This window comes from Trichoderma virens (assembly GCF_000170995.1).
Source record: "Trichoderma virens Gv29-8 chromosome Unknown TRIVIscaffold_5, whole genome shotgun sequence".
NCBI classification, from domain to species: domain Eukaryota; kingdom Fungi; phylum Ascomycota; class Sordariomycetes; order Hypocreales; family Hypocreaceae; genus Trichoderma; species Trichoderma virens.
Window position 1 is genome coordinate 990,138 of NW_014013744.1, and position 24,699 is coordinate 1,014,836.

The 24,699-nt window shown below is 51.9% G+C and overlaps 9 protein-coding genes across 9 annotated transcripts; 2 read left to right on the forward strand and 7 right to left on the reverse strand.

Annotated features, from left to right (window-relative positions):
• Positions 1 to 75: 75 nt before the first annotated feature.
• Positions 76 to 1,015, reverse strand: TRIVIDRAFT_119906 (uncharacterized protein; the record flags this gene model as incomplete). The annotated part of the gene is made up of 2 exons (XM_014102279.2): positions 76 to 586; positions 654 to 1,015. 2 exons carry the CDS (start codon positions 1,013 to 1,015, stop codon positions 76 to 78), a joined length of 873 nt encoding a protein of 290 aa, XP_013957754.1.
• Positions 1,016 to 1,259: 244 nt separating this feature from the next.
• Positions 1,260 to 2,632, reverse strand: TRIVIDRAFT_74014 (uncharacterized protein; the record flags this gene model as incomplete). The annotated part of the gene is made up of 4 exons (XM_014102280.1): positions 1,260 to 1,984; positions 2,045 to 2,178; positions 2,245 to 2,332; positions 2,392 to 2,632. The coding sequence occupies 4 exons, from the start codon at positions 2,561 to 2,563 to the stop codon at positions 1,836 to 1,838; spliced, it is 543 nt and encodes a 180-aa protein (XP_013957755.1).
• A 1,208-nt stretch (positions 2,633 to 3,840) lies between these two features.
• On the forward strand, positions 3,841 to 6,261 carry TRIVIDRAFT_37141 (uncharacterized protein; the record flags this gene model as incomplete). The annotated part of the gene is made up of 3 exons (XM_014102281.1): positions 3,841 to 3,989; positions 4,047 to 5,545; positions 5,714 to 6,261. Coding segments are annotated over 3 exons (2,196 nt in total), but the record flags the coding sequence as incomplete, so codon positions are not given.
• A 530-nt stretch (positions 6,262 to 6,791) lies between these two features.
• Positions 6,792 to 9,565, reverse strand: TRIVIDRAFT_79851 (uncharacterized protein; the record flags this gene model as incomplete). Its single annotated transcript, XM_014102282.1, has 3 exons — positions 6,792 to 7,465; positions 7,524 to 8,960; positions 9,044 to 9,565. 3 exons carry the CDS (start codon positions 9,123 to 9,125, stop codon positions 7,404 to 7,406), a joined length of 1,581 nt encoding a protein of 526 aa, XP_013957757.1.
• A 927-nt stretch (positions 9,566 to 10,492) lies between these two features.
• On the reverse strand, positions 10,493 to 11,495 carry TRIVIDRAFT_215825 (uncharacterized protein; the record flags this gene model as incomplete). The annotated part of the gene is made up of 4 exons (XM_014102283.1): positions 10,493 to 10,709; positions 10,777 to 10,945; positions 11,004 to 11,049; positions 11,107 to 11,495. 4 exons carry the CDS (start codon positions 11,415 to 11,417, stop codon positions 10,681 to 10,683), a joined length of 555 nt encoding a protein of 184 aa, XP_013957758.1.
• A 1,489-nt stretch (positions 11,496 to 12,984) lies between these two features.
• On the reverse strand, positions 12,985 to 13,894 carry TRIVIDRAFT_64023 (uncharacterized protein; the record flags this gene model as incomplete). Its single annotated transcript, XM_014102284.1, has 4 exons — positions 12,985 to 13,055; positions 13,110 to 13,391; positions 13,438 to 13,488; positions 13,537 to 13,894. The coding sequence occupies 4 exons, from the start codon at positions 13,892 to 13,894 to the stop codon at positions 12,985 to 12,987; spliced, it is 762 nt and encodes a 253-aa protein (XP_013957759.1).
• Positions 13,895 to 16,173: 2,279 nt separating this feature from the next.
• TRIVIDRAFT_55950 (uncharacterized protein) lies at positions 16,174 to 18,691 on the forward strand (the record flags this gene model as incomplete). The annotated part of the gene is made up of 5 exons (XM_014102285.1): positions 16,174 to 16,294; positions 16,372 to 16,505; positions 16,564 to 16,809; positions 16,878 to 18,471; positions 18,531 to 18,691. The coding sequence occupies 5 exons, from the start codon at positions 16,174 to 16,176 to the stop codon at positions 18,689 to 18,691; spliced, it is 2,256 nt and encodes a 751-aa protein (XP_013957760.1).
• Positions 18,692 to 19,592: 901 nt separating this feature from the next.
• Positions 19,593 to 21,905, reverse strand: TRIVIDRAFT_123756 (uncharacterized protein; the record flags this gene model as incomplete). Its single annotated transcript, XM_014102286.1, has 4 exons — positions 19,593 to 19,781; positions 19,851 to 20,309; positions 20,368 to 21,040; positions 21,115 to 21,905. Coding segments are annotated over 4 exons (2,112 nt in total), but the record flags the coding sequence as incomplete, so codon positions are not given.
• Positions 21,906 to 23,010: 1,105 nt separating this feature from the next.
• Positions 23,011 to 24,027, reverse strand: TRIVIDRAFT_64020 (uncharacterized protein; the record flags this gene model as incomplete). Its single annotated transcript, XM_014102287.1, has 4 exons — positions 23,011 to 23,386; positions 23,446 to 23,754; positions 23,813 to 23,852; positions 23,919 to 24,027. The coding sequence occupies 4 exons, from the start codon at positions 24,025 to 24,027 to the stop codon at positions 23,011 to 23,013; spliced, it is 834 nt and encodes a 277-aa protein (XP_013957762.1).
• Positions 24,028 to 24,699: the final 672 nt, after the last annotated feature.

Genomic DNA, 24,699 nt, shown 5'->3' on the forward strand with positions numbered 1-24,699 from the left:
TTTTGACATGACCGTAACCCGACAACCCATATTAAATTCATACATTTTCATTTTTTTTCTTCCATCCTCCTTGACTTAAGCGTCAACAAAAGTTCGGACGTTCTTGAGCCATCGGAGGTACTCCTGCTGCTCCTTGGCATCGACGTAGTCGGGGACAAAGGCAGCCAGGGTCTCGTTGATGCCACGCTCCTCGAGGAAGCGCTCCATCAGCACCTGCAGGTCCTCGTCGAGGCTGCCGAAAGGAGGTCCGGGGTAGACATCGGCGCGCTTCTGGGCGGCCTCGGGGGAATCGATGCGAGCCACCTTGGCGTCCTCGTAGAAGAACATGTTGTCGACCTGGATTTCGCCATCGCGGGCGGTAGCATCGATGTTGAGGGCGCCGTTGGTCTTGCCGGGCTTCTCGATCAGGATGGAGAGATTGATGGGTGCGCCAGTCTCCTCATCGACGTCGCCCTCAAGGCTGTCGTCGGGGTTCTGCTGCTTGTCGGACTGGAGGGACTCCTCGGGGAGCTCGTCCTCCTCGAACATGTCCTCGGAGTAGGGGTCGAAGTTGGTGATGTCAGCAATGGAGAAGCTGATGGTGATCCTGAGAAGAGCGTTAGCCAATTTGCTAGGGAGAGGGTATATTGGTCGGCTCTAATTGGGGAACTCACTTCTCTTCGCCGTAGCTACGGGTCAGCTTGACGACTTCCTGGCCGGGAGTATCGATCAGCTCGAAAGGGCTGTTGTCGAGGAAGTCCTTGATGCTGGCAGGCTGCTGCTCATTGGCCTTGATGTCTTCCTCGATCTGGATCTCGCTCTCCAGCTTGGCAGAGAGAGCCTCATCAACCTCGATATCGTCCTCTTTGCTTCGGCGAACGGTGGTTGAGAAGGCGGCAGCTCGGGTGGGCAGCAGCTTGATGGCGGGGGTTCTGGCAAGGCTGGAGCGGGCAATGGCGGATGAGCGCAGGGAAGCACCGGCCGCACGGCTGATGGTTCGCGGGGCAGATCGCGCAACTGTTCTGAGGAAAAGCATTTTGGCTGTTTTTGCTTGGTAAAAGAGATTGAGGTCTGGATGTAAAGATGGTTGGTGAGGGATGATGCAGTGGGTAGCTACGAAGTAGTGCCAGTTTTTTTTCATGATTTTTTTCTACTCGGCGGGCATGGAGCTACCTGCCAGCTGCTGCGTTGCCCCACGTGACTAATTCACTGGAATGCAAGCACTATAAATCCATGAAGCTGAACATATGAGGCACGAAGAAAGATTGAGCGCAGTGAATGCATCAGATATGAGTATGTCATACCCGGTAATGGTCGTTGGTTTATTCTATTAAGACCAATTACAACAAAGTAGTGTAATCGATCCATCCGTTTCTATGAGCGCATACAGCTGCTGTGGGCGAGCCTACTAGCTAAATCCATCTCACCCTGCGAGTGAGAAAAACAAGGGTAGAAAGCAGCTGGTGGAATGGCTTTTCTGGTACAGTTAAGCTGTCCAACTTTGCGCCAGCTCTCGTAAGTATTGGGAAGTTTTTGGACAGATGTTGCGGCCTGCATGGGCGTCTCTGCATTCATAATGCCCTTTCCAACGCCAACCAGCTCCGACATCATGACCCATACTGCTCAAGTGACCACCAGATGACTAGGGCAGCTAAGAAATCTGGGGGTTTCAGGGGCTGTTGTTCGAATTAATGCCCTGATATGTAAATACCCACTCATGTACAGAGACTCCTGTGCCTTGGTACAAGTGGATTGAACATAGGCAACCGCTTGCTACCACCAGAGAGCATGTGTATAACACCGTATGTGAATCCCTGAATGCTTTATGTGAGAAGAGTTTAAGAGAGCAAACTCTTTCAGTTTATAGCTTTTGAGGGCAGCTCAGCTTTGCGAACGTTGCCGGTAGTCGTGACTTTGATCCAGGGGATAGTTGCAAGATACGCCCAGGAGCCCTCCCATGCATCCAAGAGCTTGACCGTCTCAGCCGACATAATATCGGGTACCACTGGAACATTGTAAGCTGAAGAAGTCCCCTGAACAGGAACTATGATTTCAAGAAACCTACAGAATCCTTTGGTGTACTCTTCCTCAAGCGCAGAGATCTTCATCTTCAAAAGATCTTCCTTGGTACTGGCGGGCCGTCCAGCACGGCGAGTCTTTTTCACAGCTTCGTACTCTTCATCGTACTGATGAACATATCTTTCCCATAGATCCACCATTAGCTTCTAATTCTTCTTACACAGAGACGAGGCAATCATTACGTACGTGTGAATAAGCGCCTGGATGGCAGACACTTCAAGCGGCTCAGCACCCTGCTCTCTCACTTTCTTTTGGAAAAATGTGATACGCTCCACTTTGTAACTGGTTAGGCATGAACAAGGGATTCATACATCTCATTCATAGGTTGCATACCGATGGGCTGTTCTCTCTTGTTCCTCGCCGCAGCAAGTTTCTCCAGCCTCTGGTCTCTTACTCCGGCTTTGTGTAGTCTCAGAGAGTCTCTGGACTTTTCATGCAGGGCGTTTACCTCTCCATTGCGTTTCTTGGAAATATGTTTGCGTGTCTTCTGAAGTGTGCTAGGCATTTCGAATGACTTGTTCTTTTTGATGAAATGGTTGGTTAATTACAGCCGAATGTGTGGTTGAGACGTCGCTGTAGCTCTAGTTTTTTCTTCAATTCTTTCGCTAGCGGTATCTGATGGCCAAAGTTCATTGAAGGTTTTTCTTTCGGTACTAAATGGACAGGGGTGTGATGGATGCTAAATTGGGTAAGAGATGTGGCGGCTATTGTTCGGATAAAGTCGGGTAGTAGCTCTGCAAGCAATCTAGATGGAATGCATGTCTTCTATTTACAGTACATATGGAAATGCAGGTTTAATTCTATGCGACTGCGCTCTAAGCATCTCCTTGTAGATAGTAGTCAAATTGCTTCAATCACAATTTTCAATCACATCATAAGCGCGTCTGAGTCAAAAGTACATGCACAATCTCCGTCATTTCTTTCCCGCCCCCGCGATCTAGGTGATGTTGCTTGGTACCTTGGTAAGGATACATGTACTCAACAATGATTTTTTCCCCAATGGTCCAATAAAAGTTGTAGTGGTTATACATGAAGAAATTCGAAATTAATTCTTGCTTATAATATACTCGATAAAATGCTTTTACTACACCATTTAATCCGCTATGCTGTAGAAATCATGCACTTGTACAAAGTAAATAGACCTTCTGCCGTGGGGTTGCAGCCTGGTTGCTAGGTCAATCTATCCCCGTCCAGGCATTTTTCCCACGCCAACAGCGCTATGACACGCGCTTCAGGTGCCGGCTGGCGTGGATCCGCCCATTAAAGCCCCCCCCCCCCCCCCGGCGCGTCTTGTCTCAGCGACTACAGAGCCATAAGCCCGTTAGCCGAGATGCAACTCGTACCTCAGGCGTGAATCTTGTCCGCTTCAATCGCATCAGTTGCTACACCGACAGACACTCATCCTCTCCCGAGCCTCCTCCCAAGCAGACCGCTGTCACGACGCGTGACCCTGCCTTCTTGTAGCTACACGACTCCTACCGCATCTCTCCTTACTGCGCGACGTGCCCTGTCTGTTTGGGCCTTGTGCTCAGCAGTCACCGCGTCCAGGGGCCAGCCAGTCGATATATGAGCACGCTGGCTGGTTTGTGCGGACCAAGGGAGCGGACCGGGGCCATTCGCGGCGGAAGCCCTTGAAGTTTTGCTGATTATTCTTTGGATTTGGTGATTTTTGTGTGGGGTATCAAAATGGGTGTATCAGGTATGGATATAACATGATGGGGCTGCGGATGGGTGACCAGGACTGCATATGTTGGGGAACTACGGTGATGCTAACTTTGAAAAGGGCTTCTGCCGCTTCTCAAATCTATCCAGAAGCCGACAGAGCTGAAAAAGTTCAATGGAGAGACTCTGGCCGTCGACGGCTACGGATGGCTTCACCGGGCTGCCTATTCGTGTGCCGTGGAGCTAGGCCAAGGAAAGCCTACCAAGAAGTGAGTCCAATTAGCTTAGCTCTATGATAATGCAGCTAACTAACCTCATCTCTCAAGGTTCATCAATGCCGCTTTGCATAGAGTCAGGATGCTGAAGCATTTTGGTGTCACTCCATACATGGTATTTGATGGCGACTTTCTCCCCAGCAAGGCTGCTACCGAGGCCTCTCGTGCTAAAAAGCGAGAGGATAAACTCAAGCTCGCCAACGAATACCTCAAGGCCGGGAAGCCCTCTCAGGCAGCCCAGGAGTTTCAGAAATGCATTGACATCACTCCCGAAATGGCGTCCGCCCTGATTCAGCAGCTGAAAAAGATGGATATTCCTTATGTCGTGGCCCCCTATGAGGCAGACGCTCAGCTCGTTTACCTTGAGCGTCACGGTTTCGTCGATGGCATTATTTCAGACGACTCAGATCTGCTCGTCTTTGGAGCAAAGCGGCTGCTAACCAAGTTGGATCAATATGGAAACTGCATTGAGATCAACCGACGTGATTTCTGTGCCTGCCGTGAGATTTCTCTGACTGGCTGGAGCGATGCTGAATTTCGACGAATGGCAATCATGAGTGGCTGTGATTATCTCAACGGCCTTCCAGGGGTAGGGCTCAAAACAGCGTACCGGATGCTGCGAAAGACAAAGTCCCCTGAGCGCATTGTCCGCTTGCTACAATTTGAGGGGAAGCGTATATCAGAGAACTACCTGACTCTGTTCTACCAGGCGGAGCTCACATTTTTGCATCAATGGGTATTCTGCCCTACTAAGAAAGAGCTCGTTCATCTTACAGAATTGGATGGGACGCATACAGCAGAGGAAATGCCCTTTATTGGATCTCACGTTGAGCCAGAGATGGCTCGTAAAATCGCAAGCGGCGATGTGAATCCCATTACGAAGCTGCCGATCACCCTGCCCGCTACGCCTTCCAAGCGGAGGCATTCTCAGAGTGCCGCGGCCGGTGATGCTTTGGCTCGTCCGCTTTCCAAGCCCATCAATTCGTATTTCAAGGGCAATGATCGGATACCTATGGGCGAGATGGACGCCAATTGCTTCTCCGTCGACCCTCAGCGACTTTCGCAAATTACTCAAGGAGGGGCCGTCTCACGAGTGTTTCCGTTGCCGAGACCTTACATACCTGAATCGCAGCAGTCGGGACAGTCGGCTGATGACACAGGTTCAAATCAGTTGACGCAAGCCGCTCCACGAACCTCGCCTCGCCTGTATCGACGACGAACTGAGCCAATTTCTAATCTGTTAGCCAGTGTGTCAAACAGCCGCCCACCCCAGGCAGACGCCTCAACCAGGCCTCCAAAGAAGGCACGCCTGTGTAACGACTTGTTTGATGATGACGCAGATGGCTCACCAAAGAAGAGCCGATTCTTCCCTGCCAAGAAAGCAATTAGGAAGAGCCCACGCAAGGCACAGAGCGACGTGTATCTGATGTTGTCAGACGACTCCCTGGATGAAGCACTCAAAAATTTACCTGACATTGAAGGCTGGGCGTCTGGACCATTAAAGAAAGGTGTTTCAATATTTTCTGACAAGCAAAAGGATCGTCCTCCTGGTCGGCCCGAAAGCATTAGTCAACAAGACTGTACTCAGACAGATGCTAGTCAGCCGGATCATAGTCAACAAGATGCCAGTCAACAAGATACTAGTCAACAAGATACTAGTCAGCAAGATACTAGTCAGCAAGATACTAGTCAACCGTCGAATACAAGCCAGGAAACAGGACTCACCTCTCTGGAGGCCACCCAGCAAGAAATCCCCAATGACAAGCCCGAGCCTTTGGTCGATGCTTCTATGCCTCTTCCAAAGCCGTCAGTCTCGACGCCTCAAATCACCCGCACGCCCCCTCGATCCAGGCTATCCCGCTTTTCATATTCCTCTACATCTTCGGCTACACCAGCGTCAACATCATCACAACACTCCTCAGTGTTCAGCGCTGCCTCTACAGCATCCACCGCACCCTCCACTGCCCGAGCAAGGCAAACCCCTCTTCAACGGATGAGAGCGTGGGCACTAAAAGCTCCGGCATCTCCAACACTGCCTATGCCGCGAAAAGACGCCGATGAGAGCCTGAGCGCCAAAAGGCCAGTCGACCCTGCGCTTGTCCCTCTCCCCAAGGTAGACTTGGATGAAATGGAGGCACTAAATAAGCCGTGCGGAAGCGAAGACCAAATCATACCCGATAGCGACGGGGATGAAGAGGAAGAGGAAGAAGAAGAGGTCAAGCTTCCTACCAAAAAGCTCAACCTCGCCCGCTTCGCCTATTCTTAGATTAGAGGCAGCGCATTGTACTGCCACTCGTCATTCCTTTTTACCCATCTTATCCACCCGCCTCATCAGACACATTTGGAACTCTGGGGGGGTTGTGGTTAAATGTTAATGTGTTAATGATGTTAGATACACGGGCGTTTGCTTCAGAAACTCATTTGTTTATTTTTTTTTTCGTTTTAAGGATTGGGATGTGGGAAAACCCTTTGGACGCGCGCGACAAATTGGTGTTTGTATTTTTCTCTGCGTGTTGGGGAACCCCAGGTTTGGTCGCTTTGTCAGAGTTCTTTTGAGAGCATTGTGTTTGGCCGGAATGAAACTTTCGAGTCCGTGGATGACACTGATCACTGGAAATAGTAGAGTACTAAAGGCATAGATAGTTTAGGTAGAATGAAAGAATTGAGTATCGAGTTTGAGTTCTTCATCAGTACCCCATCGTTAAGTCCGACAAATTCTTGCAGCGGAGAGGAGACACTGCGTGCAAGTCACAAGGTGAGTGTCGTTGCTACCTTTTAATATCTGCACAGCTTTGCTATATCAAAAACATTCTGTACATTAACGCCTCAAACTACCAAGATATAAAAGCGAAGTGGGGAAGAAAGGGGCATCAAGTTCCTATCGTCTAGTATTGCCTCCCAGGGATGCACTTTTTTAATGTATCGTGAATCCTCGTATTCTAAGCGAGTGCATGCTGCAGCCATATGCTGAACTAAACAAGGGGGTTCGTATGCATACAACACAGGAAAATCGACCGAAATGACAATGGTACAGGCTATGAGGAGATGAGGGGAAGGGGAAGAAAAGGAACAAAGAATAGCACCCAGCTAAGCAAAAACCGCAGAACCCGCCCGTCTCCCATATACCATGCCTAATTTCCCAAACGCCATAGTTGAGTCATGGAATATCGTTAAAAATAACACCGGTAGTCTATATTTGGGGGAGCGAAAAGCGAAAATCCCTGACGCTGGAACATGATCGCTCAATGAGTGGTGGTGATTCATCGCTGATAGAGGAGAGGAAATCTCCCGTGTTGCTCTATGAGCGCTTCACACAACGCTGTAAGTGCAGATGCACTATGCGCACCTGCTAAGTCTCTTGGCCGGTGAATAAAAGCGCCCCCATCGGCTAGGACTGTATCATTGCTTTTAACGCCTGTTAAGCAACACTGTAGATCCTGTCATGAGGTCCGCATTGAAATTCCATTTGGCTATACAATCATGGTTAGTAAAAGGAATCACGGATCGGGGTAGCAGGGCCTATCTTACAGTTTGCAAGATTCTCCGCAGTGTCTTCCAGCAAGATGATGCGCCTCTTGTTGCAGTACGAGGTCTTGTCCATGATATCGACCTTGAGCTTTGGGTCGGCTAGATCTTGAATAGGCTTCTCAAACATCTCGGACAAGTTCTCGACAGCCATCTCGAGATCCTTTTGATTGTCTTCAAAGATCTCCGTCAAGTTGTTCTTTGCTAGATAGAAAGCAAATGCATAGGTCCACTTGAGAGTCTGTCTGCATGTTTGAAGTGCCTGGGATGCTGAGTTGAGATACTGGACTTCGATCCAAGACATGCCTGATGTGGTCTGAAGCTGCACCATCTTCTTCTCAGTCTTCTGCGCAATGTCCTTGTCGAGCTTCGCAGACTGCTCGTGGTTGGCATATCTGTTGTAGTAATGCAAATAGCGCTCCAAAGATGTACGGGACCTGGTCTGGGCATCTCTAGCTTCGGCTCCGCTCTTTTCCTCGTATCTGTTACAGTTGTACCAACTCGTTCCGTGCTCAGACCAAAGTCCCATGCACATCCAGCAAAACTCATACTTGCACTTGCGGCAAGTCATGTGGTTACATCCGCCGTTCTTCTCAATCGTCGAGCTACACTTGGGGCACTCCTTTGTGTGAGCCGAAATCCAGTTCGCCGTCTCAGAGTCGTCTGCACATTTCTTCAGCCACCGCTTTACCAAGTCGCAGGGTGCTGGTTGGTGATCGGGATTCGGACATCCAAAGCAGAATCTGTAACCGCAGAGACACTCCACAGTAGGGACGATCTTCTCCAGATCCTTCTTCTTTACTCCGCACTCGATGGCGTTGGGACAGTCTGGGGCAGGACACCATTTGAAGGTATCCTTGTCCTCCACGTATGTACGGTTGAGCAGTTCGTGATAGCGATCAGTCAGCTCAGGCGTGACAAGGAGGTCAAGTGACCGAGAGTCTAGAATACGACCACATCCATCCGACGGGCACTGGATCCTAGCAGACTCGCCTTCGTCTTGGATTTTCTGGGTAAGATAGTGGCGGTAACAGTCAACGCAGTAGCGATGGCCGCACTTCATAGCAAAGGTCTGGAGACCCTCTTCATCCTCGCAACAAATGTCACAGACGAAGCCGGGAATGGCTTGTAGCTTTGGCTGGCTAGCAGAGTTACTGTTCAGTCCAGCGGCCTCTAGGACCTTTTCTGGCCGGTCCATGTAGTCCTCCAATAATCTTTCCTTGTTCCATCGGAAATGGCGTAACATTATGGCTGCGTCTTCCTTGCTCATATCAAGGATCATGTTGACGTCGTTCATCATGTCATCTTGTTGGCGCCTAATGTCGGATGGTTCGAATACTTTGAAGGATACCGCGTGGGCGGCTACCTTCTTCTTATCAAGATCTTTCGCCGAGAGGCCGAAATCCGGGTCAGGCTCGTCGAAGTCATCCTCGTCAAAGTCTAGAATAGAGAACCAACATGGATTAGTCAGGCTGACAGGCGATGCCCGAGAGGGCCGGTAAAGGGAGGGCAGAATGGCTTACCTTCAGCACCGGAGATTTCATCGCCGCTATCGTCCGGCATCATCTCATCGGAGCTGGACAGATACTCTTCCTCGGAGTCCATCTCGTGGGTGGTGACGGGTGTGGGAGGTGCGGCGGCGAGACTGGCTGAGGCGACGATCTTCTTCTGGGGAGCGTTGTCAGTGTCGGTGGATGTGATCGTCGCCTCAGCAGCCTTTCGTTTTCTGGTTATAGGAGGAATCGTGACGGTGGTGCCCGGAGATGCAGCGAGCGTGTCCAGTCGACGATGATGCGTCGGCAGAAAAATGGTGGTGCAGCACTAAGAGGGGCCTGATGACGGCGTTTGGTCGTCTCAGGTGCAGCACGCAAGGATGGGCTAGAACTGAGCGAACTGAGCGTAAAGGGAGGGCAGCACGTTGCTCATCCACGGCAAGTCAGGCTTGGGGAGGGCAAGGAAAGCACTGTGCGGCGAGGAGGGTGAATCAGGAAGAGGGAAGGATGCAAATCAGGACCAGACAAATGCTTGATATAAGTGCTTCAGGCCATGACAAGGCGACAGGACAGGATGAAGAAAGTCGAGTTGGGCAGGCGAGGCGTGAACTAAGGCACCGGGGTTTCTTCGGCAATGCTGAGTCAGGCAGGCAGCTGAGCAGGGAGCGGTTGCAGCGGGCCATTGTCAGGTGGCCAACGACGGGCCGTGGATTTGATTTGATGCAGTTGATGTTTGCGTGCATTGCCGGCGTTGAGTGGCGACATGTAGGTAGCCAGCACGCCAAATTGGCCCCGTCGGTACTTGGGATAGGTTCTGGGAGGCAAGGGAGGTTACTTAGTAATATTGGAAGTTTCTCATTCAGCCTTGTAATTTAGCAGTCCCGAGTGGTTTATAGAAATGAGGAATTCATAACGGAATTTCTATGTACATACATAGGCTATATATAGCCGCATAGCACCGAGCCTCGATTCTTAATCGCCCACTCTATATGCCCAATTCGGCAAAACCAAAATACAACCGATTCAATGAGTGATTACCACACCGCCTCTATACTCGTATGCTCATTTCGTAGTACTGAAAGACATATATTAGTAGCGATCATAATACTAGGTACGGAGTAGTCTTCTGGCAAATTTCAGATGCCATTACCCTGGATGCTGGAGCGCCATTCTCTTTCAAGGCTGGATGCCTGCCTTAGTGCCAAGGCTATGGAGCTTACAAGGTGAGGGTCCATTACCAGGCAGCATCGCTTCAAGAATTTAGCAGTCAGTGCGCAGCGGAAAGTAAATGGAATTGGACATTGGAAGCGTAGAATGGCGGACTATTGTCGTCGTAGTAGGTAGCTTGGCACTGCTGGCAGTGGATTGTAGGCAGCTCCAATGCTGATTCAGACAGAAAACAGCTTTCAAGACTTTACCATCACACAACTCGTACGTTCCTCAGCTGCTATAATAGCGTCTCGCTTTCTGCCCATCTTTAGTCATCAGGAACCGATTAGATTGCTCCAGGTCTCCGCTGCTATGGATGAGAAAATGCGACACTTTTAGTAGATTCCGATGTGCAGTAAGCACCATGTCCCTTGACCTCGCTAACACTGCACCTCGTCGCCTAATATGCCATGCATGTACTATAAAGCTGGCCTATTTTCTTCCACTCGATTCCCCTTTTAGTTGAGGACCTGCTCGGCCATTGACACTATAAACGAATAAGGAGTCAGACTCTTCCTTGACTTGACAATTCTTAAAAGAAGACGAAAACTCACCGGCAGTGCCAGTGCTGTCTGGCTCGACAAAGGTGGCGGTGACCTTGCCGTCCTCCACCTTCAAGGCATAGCGCTTGCTTCGGACGCCTCCAAAAATGGCAGCAGCCTCGTCAAATCCGAGATCAAGGGCCTTGGTAAATTCAGCAGTGGGATCGGCCACGAACCGAATCTGTATATGTTCATCAGTTGTTGTTTAGACGCGTGTCATGAATGGTAAAATAACGCACTCCAGTCTCTCCAGCGGGATCCAGCTGGTCTGCCCAAGCCTTCATACTGTAGCGTACAATCAGCATTGTCTCTCAGCTTCTCCACGCAACAGCAATTGCTTACACAAAGGGGTCATTGACAGCAACGACAAAGACCTGGCCGGCCTTCTTGAGGTTGGGGTGGTTGATGTACGACGGAATGTGAGTGCCGGAGCAAGTGCCGGTGAAGGCTCCGGGAACGCCAACAATGTATCCATTGCCCTTCTGGAACTCTTCGGCCAGGTTCACCTTGGTGCCAGCCGAGTTCTCGAACACTTCAAGGCTGGGGATCTCGTCACCCTTCTTGACGAGGGCGCGGGGCGTCGAGTGAAAGCCACGCGCAACGGAGGCGGGGCGGGCCAGGGCAATGCGACGGAGGGAGGAGCGGAACGCCATTGTTGCTGTTTAGACTTTGATATGTCAGACTGCGAAGTCGAATGCTGAGCAGCGAAGCAATTGGAGTGGCTACGGAACTGAGCTTGAGCGATGGAGTGGCGTCAACGAGTTCGGGCTTCTGGTACAGTCAGCCGGGCCCCTTCGGCTTAGCCAACCGGCCCCGCTCACATCATCCAGCGTTGGGTGCCAAGGTGCTTAGTCGATGCGTGAACCCGCCCTGTAAATCGGTTGGATGGTCAAGAGGAGACTCGGAAACAAGTGATAAGCATCTACGAGTCCATGAGCATCTAGACATGTGGTTTCGCTGCATCCAATCTCCGTGGCGGTGATTTGGTACACCGTCACCATCCATCAGTAAAAATTGGCTGTACTTACACTTGTACCTTGGCATGCTCCCTCCCTGTCTAAGACGCTCCGAGATTGATTGAACCAACTTTGGGTTTTAATAGACCTGGGTCCACCCGCCGGATTTGATAAACTTCACCAACAAGATTAAACACTCGTTCTCTACCCGCACAAACTTTTGCATCATCAATGCTACCTTGTGCGGGCATGCTGCAACAAAGCTTCGCGTAGCGAGTGACGAAAGAAGCAAATCTTACCTGTACTTTTGTGTGATACGAAGCTGCAAAGTCTAATCTTTAGCACCTTCGTACTACGCCTCTCCCCTGGCATCACGATACGGTCATCAGCCATCGACTAATACCCGTTTGTATTCTAGACTCGGTAGCATTGACCACCAGCCTTCATTGTACGTTTACCGAATAGCTAAAGTATGTATTTCGTACGTCTAACTCAATGCCCTGTCTACCTTATTGTGCTGCGGACAAAACTAGCGGCGCTGGCAAGCTGGGAGGGATTGGCGGCCAAAGAAGGCTCTCTGACGTAACATGGCGGCAAGACCTCACTCGGCAAACCAGCAGATCACAGGGGGAGCACGGGCAGTGCAGAGGGACGTGCTTCATGGTGGGATGTTGGGGGAGGTTTCCTGCCCTTCTGGGAATACCCTGAGATTGGAGGACTGCAAGGAGAGAGACGCATTCAACCACAAGAAGCGCATGAGATACAGTAATGCATCAATATCAGACGCCTCACCAGAGCTTGTTCGTTGGTTTGGTGTTGAAGATGGCCTGAGGAGGATGCATATGCCATTGGGCCGGCGGCCAGAAGGCGTGGGGGGGGATAGCCAAGACATTCGGCTCTTAATACTAGTAGTCGTAGCCGTAGTCGTAGTCGCAGCAACGGCACATACGAGTATAGCGTAGATAATTTGATCCTATCACTGCGCATTACATACAACACGGTGTGTTGTAAGTAGTACTGGTACGAGCATACGAGGAGAGGGCTTTTCCCAGGTCTAGATCTGATGCCATCGCGCGATTTCGTGCCATGACATTGATTCTCTCTCTGCTCCCTCGTTTCTCGGGAATTATATCGAGCTTGACACTCCGTATCCCGTACCTGGACCTATTCCGCATCTGGCGCTAGCCGCTAAACAAATCAATTTCATCTCACTTGGCCCGGTCATGGGACCCCTTGACGAGCGGATAGTTTTCAAGTGGGCACTTTACGCAAGGGAGGCAGTGGCTAGCAGTTCTGGCTGGCGCTCATCATTTTCAATAGACAGTTTTGCAAAAGCTTAGTACTTCCAAGGTTATCTAATAGCTTGTCCATGCACCTAGAAAAACTCACCTCCGGAACAGAGCGTCTCCATCTGCTGGAAAGGGGCTCCGCGCCGCCGGGCTTTCTGATGAGCCTGCATTCCGTACGCAGCAACTCTGCATGGTGATCCCCAACCGCGACGCCAAGGGGGCTGCATCGATACAGCTTTTGTGTTATCCTCCGCACAAAGCTCCGTTCGCAGCAGATAGGCAAAATCATCTGGGCCGGGCCCCACATGCCCCTGGCGCCTCACCCATGCTACTCCAGACAAGGTGACAGGCAAATGGTGCGTTTCAGAGCCGTCAGTGTGTGCTGATACATGACGGAGTACGAGTACAGGCGGGTGCTCGTCGCGTACCTGTACTGTAGTACTCGTAGGTGCCCTCCATCGAGGGAGGGCCAGTCTCGACTTGGAGTTAGTAGTTGTACAAGGAGCCGTACGAAGACGCTCGCTCACATTCCATGGCGCTCTCGGTTGCGATGCCAAGCACCTGTGCCCGTGCAAGTACGAGTATGAGCACTCGTGCTAGAAGAGAGCCAGACGTCATTCTCAAACCTCGTCGGGCTGCATTGAGTGCATAGAACCTGGAATTAGTGCGTGCCATCTGAGACGCGGCGTCGACGGTTTCAAGACGGGCATTGGCGTTGTGATGCAAGAGTAGAGATGCCATCACATGCAGCAAAGGTACATAGTAAAGCACTGTGCCGGCCAGTCTCCCTCGATTCTGACAATCGAGGAACCGAACCTCGTTTGCCTGCTTCCATGCTTGCTCGCTTATGGCCAGTACGCGCGAGTGCAACTTCATGGGGGCCATGCTGTCGCCGTTGGCTGTATTTTATCCGGTGGCCGGAGTTGGCTAAGGCCTTGAGGGTATCATCGCTCGAATGCTGGCAGGCACATGTACCTGATTGCCAGAACAGAGCCACGAGCCGGGTACTGCTACTTCGCAACGTGCAGGGTGCTGCGAGGCTCATGCAAACTCTTGTCCAACGCCCCGAGTAGCAGGTACATGCTCATGGCTCGGCGCTACACGCATCGCTACCCCGCCGCCCCTCTGGATTGCACATTGGATCAGCACCTTACTCGTGCTAATGCCCTTTGCTCTAGCGGCCTGTTGGAAGCAGGGCTAGGCGGAACTATCTTTCTCGTGTCTGGGACATGAGGGCACGGAAAGGGTCTAAAAAGGGCTTTTGTCGTGGATGATGCTTGGAGAGAGTTTGTGACGACAAAAGGGAGGAAAAAGGGCGAGAAAAAAAAAAAAAACTTCCTTCCATTGTATCCACAGAGAAACAAGGTTAGAAGACACTAGGACCGTAAGGCACTCTATGCTTTGCTTCGCAGCTACGGGACAGTAGCAGTACTTGTACGAGGATGTACATAGTACAGAGCCCAGCAGCCTCCAGTTGAACGGCGTCGTCGTCGCACACGATATGGGGATGGCGCCATGGATCGCCCATTCGCTGATGCCTGCATGCTGCTGCACGAGGCCTTGGCTCTTCAACACCGCTATTGTCTGCCAAAAGCCCAATGCGACTCTGTGATAGGGCGTGCTCCCGATGGATGGCTGCATGCAGGTGACGGCAGCAGAATCAGTCGTCGCCCAGCACTGGACAAAGAATCAATTGATAGCTCGCCGCTACGCTAGCACTGGTGGGCACACGCGCCACTGATACCCCTGGCCTGCCCTGACAAGTGCGCAGCGCTGCAGCCTTTTCCGATAGACGGGCGGGTACTCCGTCTGTCCCTGAGCAGGGCCTGGCAGCGCTACCCCAGACCACTGCAGGGCCGTGGGACGGCACTTTAGCGCCTGGCCGGGTCTGTACCTGTGCCCACTGCGCATCGTGGGTGGCGCGCCAGGTACTCGTACATACCCAGAAGTGGTGCTGCGTCAAACTCATTTCACATTTCAAGGCTTTGCACATGGCCGCAACCTGAAGGCAACCTGAGGGCAGTCTAGCCCGTTGGGGACCGCCCGTGCCTATTTTCATTTTTTCTGGGCTGCTGCCCTGATTGGGTTGCGGCCTGCAGCTGCTGGGTGGCCGCTCTGCTCTGCAACCCCTGGGCGACGTGCTTCCCCTCTCAAACTCTCCCAAACAAGGCGCGCTGCTCCAGTTTTATTCCTGCATCTTGTCAACTTGATACCCATCACAGCAGCCACAAACCTTTTTGCTGCCCTGCCTCGTGTCTTTCCGCAACTCTGCCGTCGTCGTCTGTCGCCCGCTCGCATTGGCTTATAGTTGCACCAAGTTGCACTCTGGGCGACCGCATTGCTCGCATCCGGCTTTCAACCTTTTGCCTCGCGCGTCTCTTTCGAACCGAAATTTGCAACTGTGTCGCTCGGCTAGCGACGCTGCCCTGACGCCTTCGCCAGCAACTCTTAACTCTTCTATCCCGCCTCTCCTGCGCGACTCTATCCCAGACGGAAGCCTTCTCTCGCCCTTTTTTTTTTTTTTTTTCTTTTTGAATTCGGCACGTGTGTTGTTGCTTGTGCTTTTTTTCTTCTTCTTGTCTTGGATGCGGCAGCGGCATAGTTTTCCCTCTTTGTTTTTTGCTTGACAGAGATAGAACGCTCCCCAGCGCTACGTTGGCCGGAAGCGGGTTTTGGCATCACCACCGTCCGCGCTTTTCCTTGGCCTGCACGGGATATCCTCGATCGAATCGTTACACCACCGTCAAATCGCTTGTGAAGCTCTCCCGAAGTCGACGCAAATTGTACCACGAGCGTGCCATCAGCGACTGCACCTTTTTTCTGCTTCTCCTTGTTTGGCGACACAGCATCTTCTTCTTCTCTTTCCCCCCTCCCTCGCTTCCACAATCTTGGCCGACGACGTGAGCCACATGAAATAAAGGCCAATCAACTTGGACAAACCCCGATTGGAATATCGCTTTGCCGAGTGATGAGCGTTATCGCTTAATAACGGCGATTCGTTTCTTTTATTGTCGACGAAATCCGAGGTTCTGGGGCGACAAGGCCCGACCCTCCCTTCTGTCGCACAGCGCCAAATACCCATAATGCCTGTCATGCTCCATACCCCCTCGAGAGCCTCCACTGCGTCAACCTCTTCCTTTCAACAATTGTCACGGCAAAACACCATGTCTACCTACGATGGCTCGCGCTCTGCGCGCCAGTCAAAGCGGTACTCCATGTCCGCGCTGTACATGTCCATGACAGCAAATGAAGGAGAGATGCAAATTGAGGACGATCTCGCTAAAGGTAATACATAATGCACTAAACCTGGCTTTTATCCTTTCCCCCTGGGAGCACACCACAGCTGACACCCAATTCTACAGCCCAGAAAGCCCTGCGAGATCTCAAATCCAAAATCTCCTCCCAGTCCAAGAAGAACTTTGTCCTCGAAAAGGACGTCCGCTATCTTGACTCCAGAATCGCGCTGCTCATCCAGAACCGCATGGCGCTGGAAGAAGTACGTATCAAAACGCGGTGTGATGCTTGTCTGATGAACGCTTCTGACGTCCTTACAGCAAAACGAAGTAGCCAGCCATCTTGATGATACCGAAATGGAAGAAGGCGTCTTCCCCAATGACGACAAGACGCAAAAATATGGAAATCTCATGTTTCTTCTGCAGTCCGAACCCAGACACATTGCGCATCTGTGCCGACTCGTTTCAATGTCGGAAATCGATTCACTCCTCCAGACAGTCATGTTCACCATTTACGGAAACCAGTACGAAAGCCGAGAAGAACACTTGCTCCTGACCATGTTTCAAGTATGTTGCTCCCAAGTCTGGCTGCGATGCCATGTCCCTTGTCTGACAATCCTCCTCCTCTCCTTTAGTCTGTTCTTACCTATCAATTCGACAACACCCCTGACTATTCCTCGCTGCTTCGAGCCAATACGCCCGTCTCCCGCATGATGACGACCTACACGCGACGAGGCCCCGGTCAAAGCTTCCTCAAGATTGCACTGGCCGATAGAATCAACAGCTTGATTGAGTTGCGAGACCTGGATCTGGAAATCAACCCCCTCAAAGTCTATGAACGCATGGTTGAGCAGATTGAAGAAGACACCGGCACGCTGCCGCCAAACCTGCCAAAGGGCATTACCGCCGAGCAAGCGGCGGAAAACCCCCAGGTCCAAGCCATCATCGAGCCGCGATTGACAATGCTCATCGAGATTGCCAACGGTTTCCTGTCCACCATCATCGATGGGCTGGAAGAGGCTCCTTACGGCATTCGCTGGATCTGCAAGCAGATCAGAAGCTTGACAAAGCGCAAGTATCCCGATGCTAACGACCAGATTATCTGCACTTTGATCGGTGGCTTCTTCTTCCTGCGCTTCATCAACCCGGCCATTGTCACCCCCAAGTCGTACATGCTCATTGACGGAACGCCTGCTGAGCGACCTCGCAGAACCCTCACTCTGATTGCCAAGATGCTCCAGAACTTGGCAAACAAGCCTTCGTACTCCAAGGAGCCTTACATGGCTAAGCTGCAGCCCTTTATCCAGCAGAACAAGGACAGGATCAACAAGTTCATGCTCGACCTGTGCGAGGTCGGCGACTTTTACGAAAGTCTGGAAATGGACAATTACGTTGCGCTTTCAAAGAAGGACCTTGAGCTTGAGATTACGCTCAACGAAATCTATGCAATGCATTCGCTGATTGAGAAGCATCGCACCGAATTGTGTAAAGATGAATCATCGCACTTGTCCATCATCGTGTCTGAGCTGGCTTCGGCCCCTCCCCAGGTGCCTCGCAAGGAGAATCGAGTCATCAACCTCCCCTTGTTTAGCAGATGGGAGACTGCGATTGACGACTTGACCGCGGCACTGGATATTACACAGGAGGAAGTGTACTTTATGGAAGCCAAGTCCATCTTTGTGCAGATCATGCGAACCATCCCTCAGAACAGTGCCGTCTCGAGGCGACCGCTGCGACTTGAGCGCGTTGCAGATGCAGCTGCCACGAGCCGCAATGACGCCGTCATGGTACGCAAGGGCATCCGGGCCATGGAGCTCTTGTCTCAGCTACAGGAGCTCGGTGTCATCGACAAGGCCGACCAATTTGATCTGCTGAGGGATGAAGTTGAGCAGGAGCTCCAACATTTGGGCTCGCTGAAGGATGGTGTGATTGCCGAGACCGAGAAACTCGAAGAAGTCTTCAAGACTATTCGTGATCACAACGCATACTTGGTTGGACAACTGGACACATATAAGAGCTACCTTCATAATGTACGATCGCAGAGCGAAGGCACCAAGCGAAAGCAGCAGAAACAGCAGGTTCTTGGACCATACAAGTTTACGCACCAACAGTTGGAGAAAGAAGGTGTCATTCAGAAGAGCAATGTCCCGGATAACAGGCGGGCCAATATCTACTTTAACTTTACCAGTCCGTTACCAGGCACCTTTGTTATTTCCTTGCACTACAAGGGTGAGTTTCTTCTTTTCCATTCTCTATCAATGTCTATCACGCGCTAACGAGTTGAAAAGGCCGTAACCGAGGACTGCTCGAACTCGATCTCAAGCTTGACGATCTGCTTGAGATGCAAAAGGATAACCAGGACGAACTGGACCTGGAATACGTTCAATTTAATGTTCCCAAGGTCCTTGCATTGCTCAACAAGAGGTTTGCTCGGAAGAAGGGATGGTGAGGTAGCTTTCGACGACGGCACAGCCACCATTTTATGTGCCGCCATGTCAAGTGCGTATTTCATCAGCACACCACGACTATATGCAAAGGGGAATGGAAGGGGAAAAAGAGGGCGTTATGGAGCATCACGGAAGCTTTGTTTCCCTTGTTTAAGTGTCGACTAGTAATGCGGCCTTTGTACGCTCCTAGGTTTGCCACGGTTTCTCTTTGAAGCGGGTGGATGGGCTGTAACGATGCTTATTTATATACCTTGGTAATGATGGGAAGGAGAGATGCGTTATATGTGTTTTCCCCCAACGGCTGGTCCTTGAATTGGGAGGAGTTTTTTTTGCAAAAATCTCATGCGAATGAAGTGTTCGTCTTTTCCTATTTCTGTTTCTGTTTCTTTTTTTCTTCTTTTCTTCTGGCTGTCGTTAATAATGACCACATTGGTAATGCAATAATTCATTGGATGAGTCTTGGCTATTCCTGTATTTTTATCATTTTGCTCTTATAGCTTTAGGGAATGAAACGATGCGCTGCGAGACATGATCATATCTGATTTCTTATTTCGCTACTGCTTTCTATGTGATGTTATCTATTGCTACTTATAAACTTCAAGTTGTGCTAGCCGAGATATATATACATGTAGAGCCGATACCTGTCTATTCCCTTCATTTACTGATATTTGAAAAATAGTGTAATTATATACGTTACACTCTCCCCAAGTCGATATCTTCTCCGCTAGCCGCCTTTCTCATCCAGGCCCAAGGCCGAAACCACGACAACATGACAGCACCACTGCCACTCCCGCCTCGCCTGCCAACAATGAGTCTCCTCCTTCGGGCTTTGGGTGACGAAGGCGTGGAGGTAACTCTGTTATCTTGGGAAGAGGGATCAGGTTCGCGGAATGGGAAGAAGAGACGAATGAGACGAGTAGGAAGGAGAGGCAGAGCGTGAGCGGTGCGGCGAAGCGCCCGGAGACACTGGACGAAGGGGCGGGTTTCGATGAGGTAGAGGAGGATCATGAAGGGGACGCTCACGAGCACCATGGTAAGGGGGAAGCGCCAGTCTGTCACCGGGATGGTGAATTCTGTGATACCGAAGACGGACTGATGGGGTTTTTTGTTAGCTTTTTTTGCTTTATTTATTTGGTTTTGGGGGGAGTATGGACAACTTACAGTGACGAATGTCAGGGGCAAGAAGAGCATGCTGATCATGGTCAGAATGCGAATATTGTCACCCTGATCAATGGCCCTCCTGCTCTCCTTGATGGAGCTCCCGCTGAACAGCTGGTCTCTCAGGTTCTCAATCTCCTTCCTCGTGCGCTCGTTGCGCTTGAGCACCTCGCCCAGATCGCTGACGACCTTGTCGAGCTCCCTGCGCAAGACGGCCATCTTGGCGGCGTACTCAATGGCGTCGGGGGACTGCGGCGGGGACGGGTGAGGCCAGAGGAGCGGGTGCGAGCCGGCCCAGAAGTCGTCGGTGAAGGTGTCGACGTAGGCGGCGATCATGGCCTTGATGCCCGTGTTGATGACGGCGAGGGTGTTGTAGGCCCAGAAGTAGCGGCGGATGTAGGTGAAGTGCTTGTCTTCGAAGAGGAGCTTGTCACGGAGGCGGTGGTCGAACATGAACTCTGTCTGGGGAAATGTTAGTAAGAAGAAGGAGACTTTATAGTTCTTTTCGTGAAAAACTTACAGGAGGTGTGATGAGCTTGGTGATTCGTTCATGTAAGATCTGGTTCCTCTTGCCGGCGTCGCGATATTCGGCGATGAGTAGTTCCAAGAAGGCATATGGCCCATTGCAGAAGCTCTTGAGCTGAAAGTCATCTCCCCTGACCGTATGCTCATCATCGGGGAAGCTCTGGATGCTGAGAAGGTGCCATGGACCAAACGTGTCAAACAGGAAGCCCTCTTTGGCTCGTTCCCTGCGCGGCCTCATCTTGAGCGTCTTGGTGGGCTCGCCGCCGAGAGAGAGCGCAAGGACGGAGCCGCACTCGGCAATGTCAATGTGGTCGCCGAGGCGCTTGTCCGTAGGGCGCTTTTCGTAGAGCTGCCATGGAGCGGGATCGAGGCCCTCGCCGAGGAGGGTGTAGTATTTGAAGACGAAAAAGAAGGACCGTTGGCGGAGGTATGAGAAAGAGACTGGTGGCGTCTCTTTGATGCCGTTGGAGGGATCTAGGGATGGTAGCGTTGGAGAGGATGGATATGCTGATGGGGTTCGTTCGTAGGCGCGGTGCATGAAGGCGTGAGTTCGGCCGCGGTTGTGGTCGTCGGAAAGGAGGTGATGGAGAAGCTCCGTCATGTCGAAGTGAGGTGACATGGTGAGGTGTAAGGCGGCGAGCATAAGAGGCGTTGGCTCTTGAACGATACTAGGAATGTAATTTCATCAGTATGTCATCATGAAATAATTGGAGAGGACGGTGATATAAGGGACGAGACATACGTGATACGACCGACGGCTTTGCCGCTGGGGTTGATATCCTTGATGGCTTCCCACACGATCGGGGCATCAACAATATTGTCAGCAGGTTCTAGAGAGGAGTCATCGCCGACGTATTTGACAAAGCCCTGCACCTCGACATCGACATTCGTCTTGACTGCTCGAGCATCCTCCCCAACCTCATACACCTCAAACGTCGAGCTTCCAAAGCGCTCCCTCTCAACAGCGGCAAACTCGCGGAACGACTGGGGCGAGTCAATGTCCCACGGCCGCAGGGGCTCGTCTTCATCATCCAGCAGGCCGGAGAACTCTTCGCAGAACTCCGAGTCTTGGAGGTGTCTGAGGAGCATGTCGTCTGAGAAGCTCATCGGGGTGATTATGTGGTGGACATGAGACGACGAAATGGTCGCTGCGTCGGCGGGTAGATGGCGAGACCCCTGGGTGGATGCCTGATCAAGCAGAGGGATAAAGGGAATCTCGTCATCGGGAATGATGTGGCCGCCGCTTGCTGGGAAGTTTGGGGTGAGTGGTAGGAACTTGGGCGTTGGATAGCATGATGGTGGTCGTTCGTGGGTGTCGGGAGTGTCGCGGCGAAGGCGAGGCAGCATTTGCAGGATGCTGTTGGCATCGCTGGTAAAGGTGAGGGCGCGCAGAGGCGGAGTTGCCAGTCCTTGAACGATGTTGTTGCGGTTATCGTCTTTCTTTTGGAGGTTGAGAACTTCGTGGAAGCTGTGGAGGCTGCGCAGGTACTGCTCGTGGTGATGCTCGACGGATCTGACGAGCTCCTCAAGGCTGATGTTGTTGCGCAGCTGCACAGCCATGGTTGGAGACGGCGACAGATCAATCGATATATGCAGAGTACGGCTATAGTAGTTTCCAACTGATTGATGTAGCGACCATAACAGACAGATGAACACTCTCTACGACACAAGAAGAAACACAAATACATTAAAACCATCCCAAAAAAGGGTCTCACAACAAGACGTTTATATACAGCATCATCGTCCGCACCTCGGCTGCCTCCCTCCACCGAATCCAAAGATGACGCACCCCGAAGAGCATCGGAGTCGCCCGACTCACATGGTTAAAACACCAGCAGCTTCACAGCCAAACGGCCAAAGCAGATCTTGGCATTGTAAAGGCTGCACCCGCACGGACAAAGATGGTGATGTGAGATCTGATGGCGTCGACGCTGCCCCACGTGCGGCTGTTCTCTGGAGGTCAAGCCAAGGCCGGGGAGGAGGGCCGACGCTTGCTTTTGTCCTTTTCCCTTTTTCTTGCGTTAGCTCGGTGTCTTGGTGCGGTTAAGAGTCGACGTTGTGTCAATGCAAAAAGTGAGGCGAGCAAAGTGAGGCTGAGCCTGACAGGGCGGGTTGGTGCGGCTGGAGGCGGGGGTCTCATGTCGAGGGAATGGCCAGCCAGCAGGTCGCCCACGCGCAGAGGTGCTTCGATCTTGTATGGAAGGCAAGTAATCTATCCCGCGCGGAGAGAAAGGGGCTCCGCCTCCGCACCGAATCATGCATGTCGAGCCTCTGTCATGATGGAAATCGGACACGGACATTCACAGCGACAAAAACGTCCGTCTGATAGGCCAGTGAGGACGGACCAGATCATACTCGTCGGCCAGAATCTCTATCCATTAACAACACCATGGCGGGTATCATCATGTCCGTCATATACTAGTATTTTTTCCTGCCATAGGAGAGCAAGGGTAAGTTATCACCAATTATACCGAGCCGCCTGTCCGCCTGCCCCTCCCACCAAACCGGTGCCATCCCATCCCATCCCATCGTGTCTTCGTAACTCTATCATCCCGCCTCAACGGTGCAGCACATGAGAGAAGTGCTCAGCGCCGGCGCACCTTGTGGAAACTTGGTTCATGTTGTGTCTTGGCATCGACTAAGACATCACTGTGACGGGCTTGTGGGCAGCTGAGGCGTCGTCGACCTCCATGGCATCGTCATCACCATCCGCCTCACCCTCGCCCTCGCCCTCTTCCTCTTCCTCTAGTTCGTCATCGCTCTCGCCCTCAATGTCCACGCTGCCATCCTCAGACATTTCCTCTTCCTCGTGGTCGTGATGTCCGTTCTGGTGCTCGCTCTCAACGCCCGCCATTTCCGAGTCCTCGCCCTTTTCTTTGGCAGCAGCTTCGGCGGCAGCCTCCTCGGCGGCCTCCTCCTCGGCCTCCTCGGCACCGTATTCGTCCTCGTCCGCAACAAGATCGGCCTCAGGCTGCTCAGGGGGGAACTCGGGGGGTGCAGAGGCCTCGGAGTCCCTAATGACGCACAATTAGAATCTGTCTCTGGGCGCGTGACGGGAAGGACATGTACTTACCATTTAATGGCGAAACGAGTCACACGAGGCTTCTCAGCAAGGACATTACGCCTCACTCTCTCGATGATTGGCTTGGTAGGGGGCTCTGCGTTGAGCTCCTCCGAGTCGTACTCATTGTTCACATAGTATCCAACTCGCACAAACTCGCGTCCATCGTAGGCACAAGTCAGGAGCACGACCGTAACACCCAGGATATCAGCGTCGGGGATGCGAGTGGTGTTGGGGGCCTCAGCCTCGAAAAGGAACTTGTTTACTCCGACGGGGATGGGGCCGACGAGGAGTGAGTCTAGCTCCTGGTCGTATTGGTCCCTGCAATGTGTTAGAATCAGGACTAGAAGCTGATGCCCAACGAGGGGGTTCGCCTTACGAGGTCGCAGATCCGACGTAGGTCAATTTCCACTCGAGATCTGTAGGCAATGAGTTAGGCTACCGTAATTGAACGAGTCTGGGCAGGCTGGATGATCATGACTCACCCTTCTCAAGCGGCTCGAGGCACTCGAATGTAATCTCGAACTCGTACTTGTCGGTGAACTTGGCGGGGTTGTTGACAACCTTGACCCCAAGAAGTGACACGACAGACATGGTGGCGGGTATTCACGAAAGACGACGCGAAAAAAAGGACCAGAGTAGAGATGCTTGCTGTGAGAGACCCCAATTGAAACACGCAGCGAGGAGAAAAACTGCGCGCGAGGTTCGGTCGAAGCGGTAGAAGGGAATAGAAAATCGAAATCGTCGGAGGGGCAACAGAGAAAGTCGGTAACGGCAAGGATGATGCGTCAGGCTAGCTGCGAGAGGCGATGCCGAGAGAGCGATGCAAATGCAAAGGAACGTGCAAATCGCTGGCTTTTTGTGTAGAGAAGAGACAAGACACGGCTGCACTTGAGGGAGAAAAGGCCGAGCTGGCAGATTGCGAGAGGAAGAAGTTGAAACAATTATAGCGGCTGGAGACGCGACCGTAGCGCTTCGCGTTAAGTGGTTTGTGTGGCGCTTGTGATTTGATTTTGGCAGCTGGTGCCACCAGCCAACGAGTGTGTACGGCGCTGTACCTTGATTACCTTGATTTACAGGTGGGATGTTCAGACTTCTGGTACCAAATATTTCCGGGTACCTTGGTGGCACTGCGCGGGGACCGTGATCGCTGCTGGCAACCCAGTCAATTGGTACGTACCTCCCTAGTCGCTATCTGGTAGCCACCCCGTACCTGTACTCGGACCTGTGCCCGTACCTGTACCTCCCTCTCTCTCACACGATAAG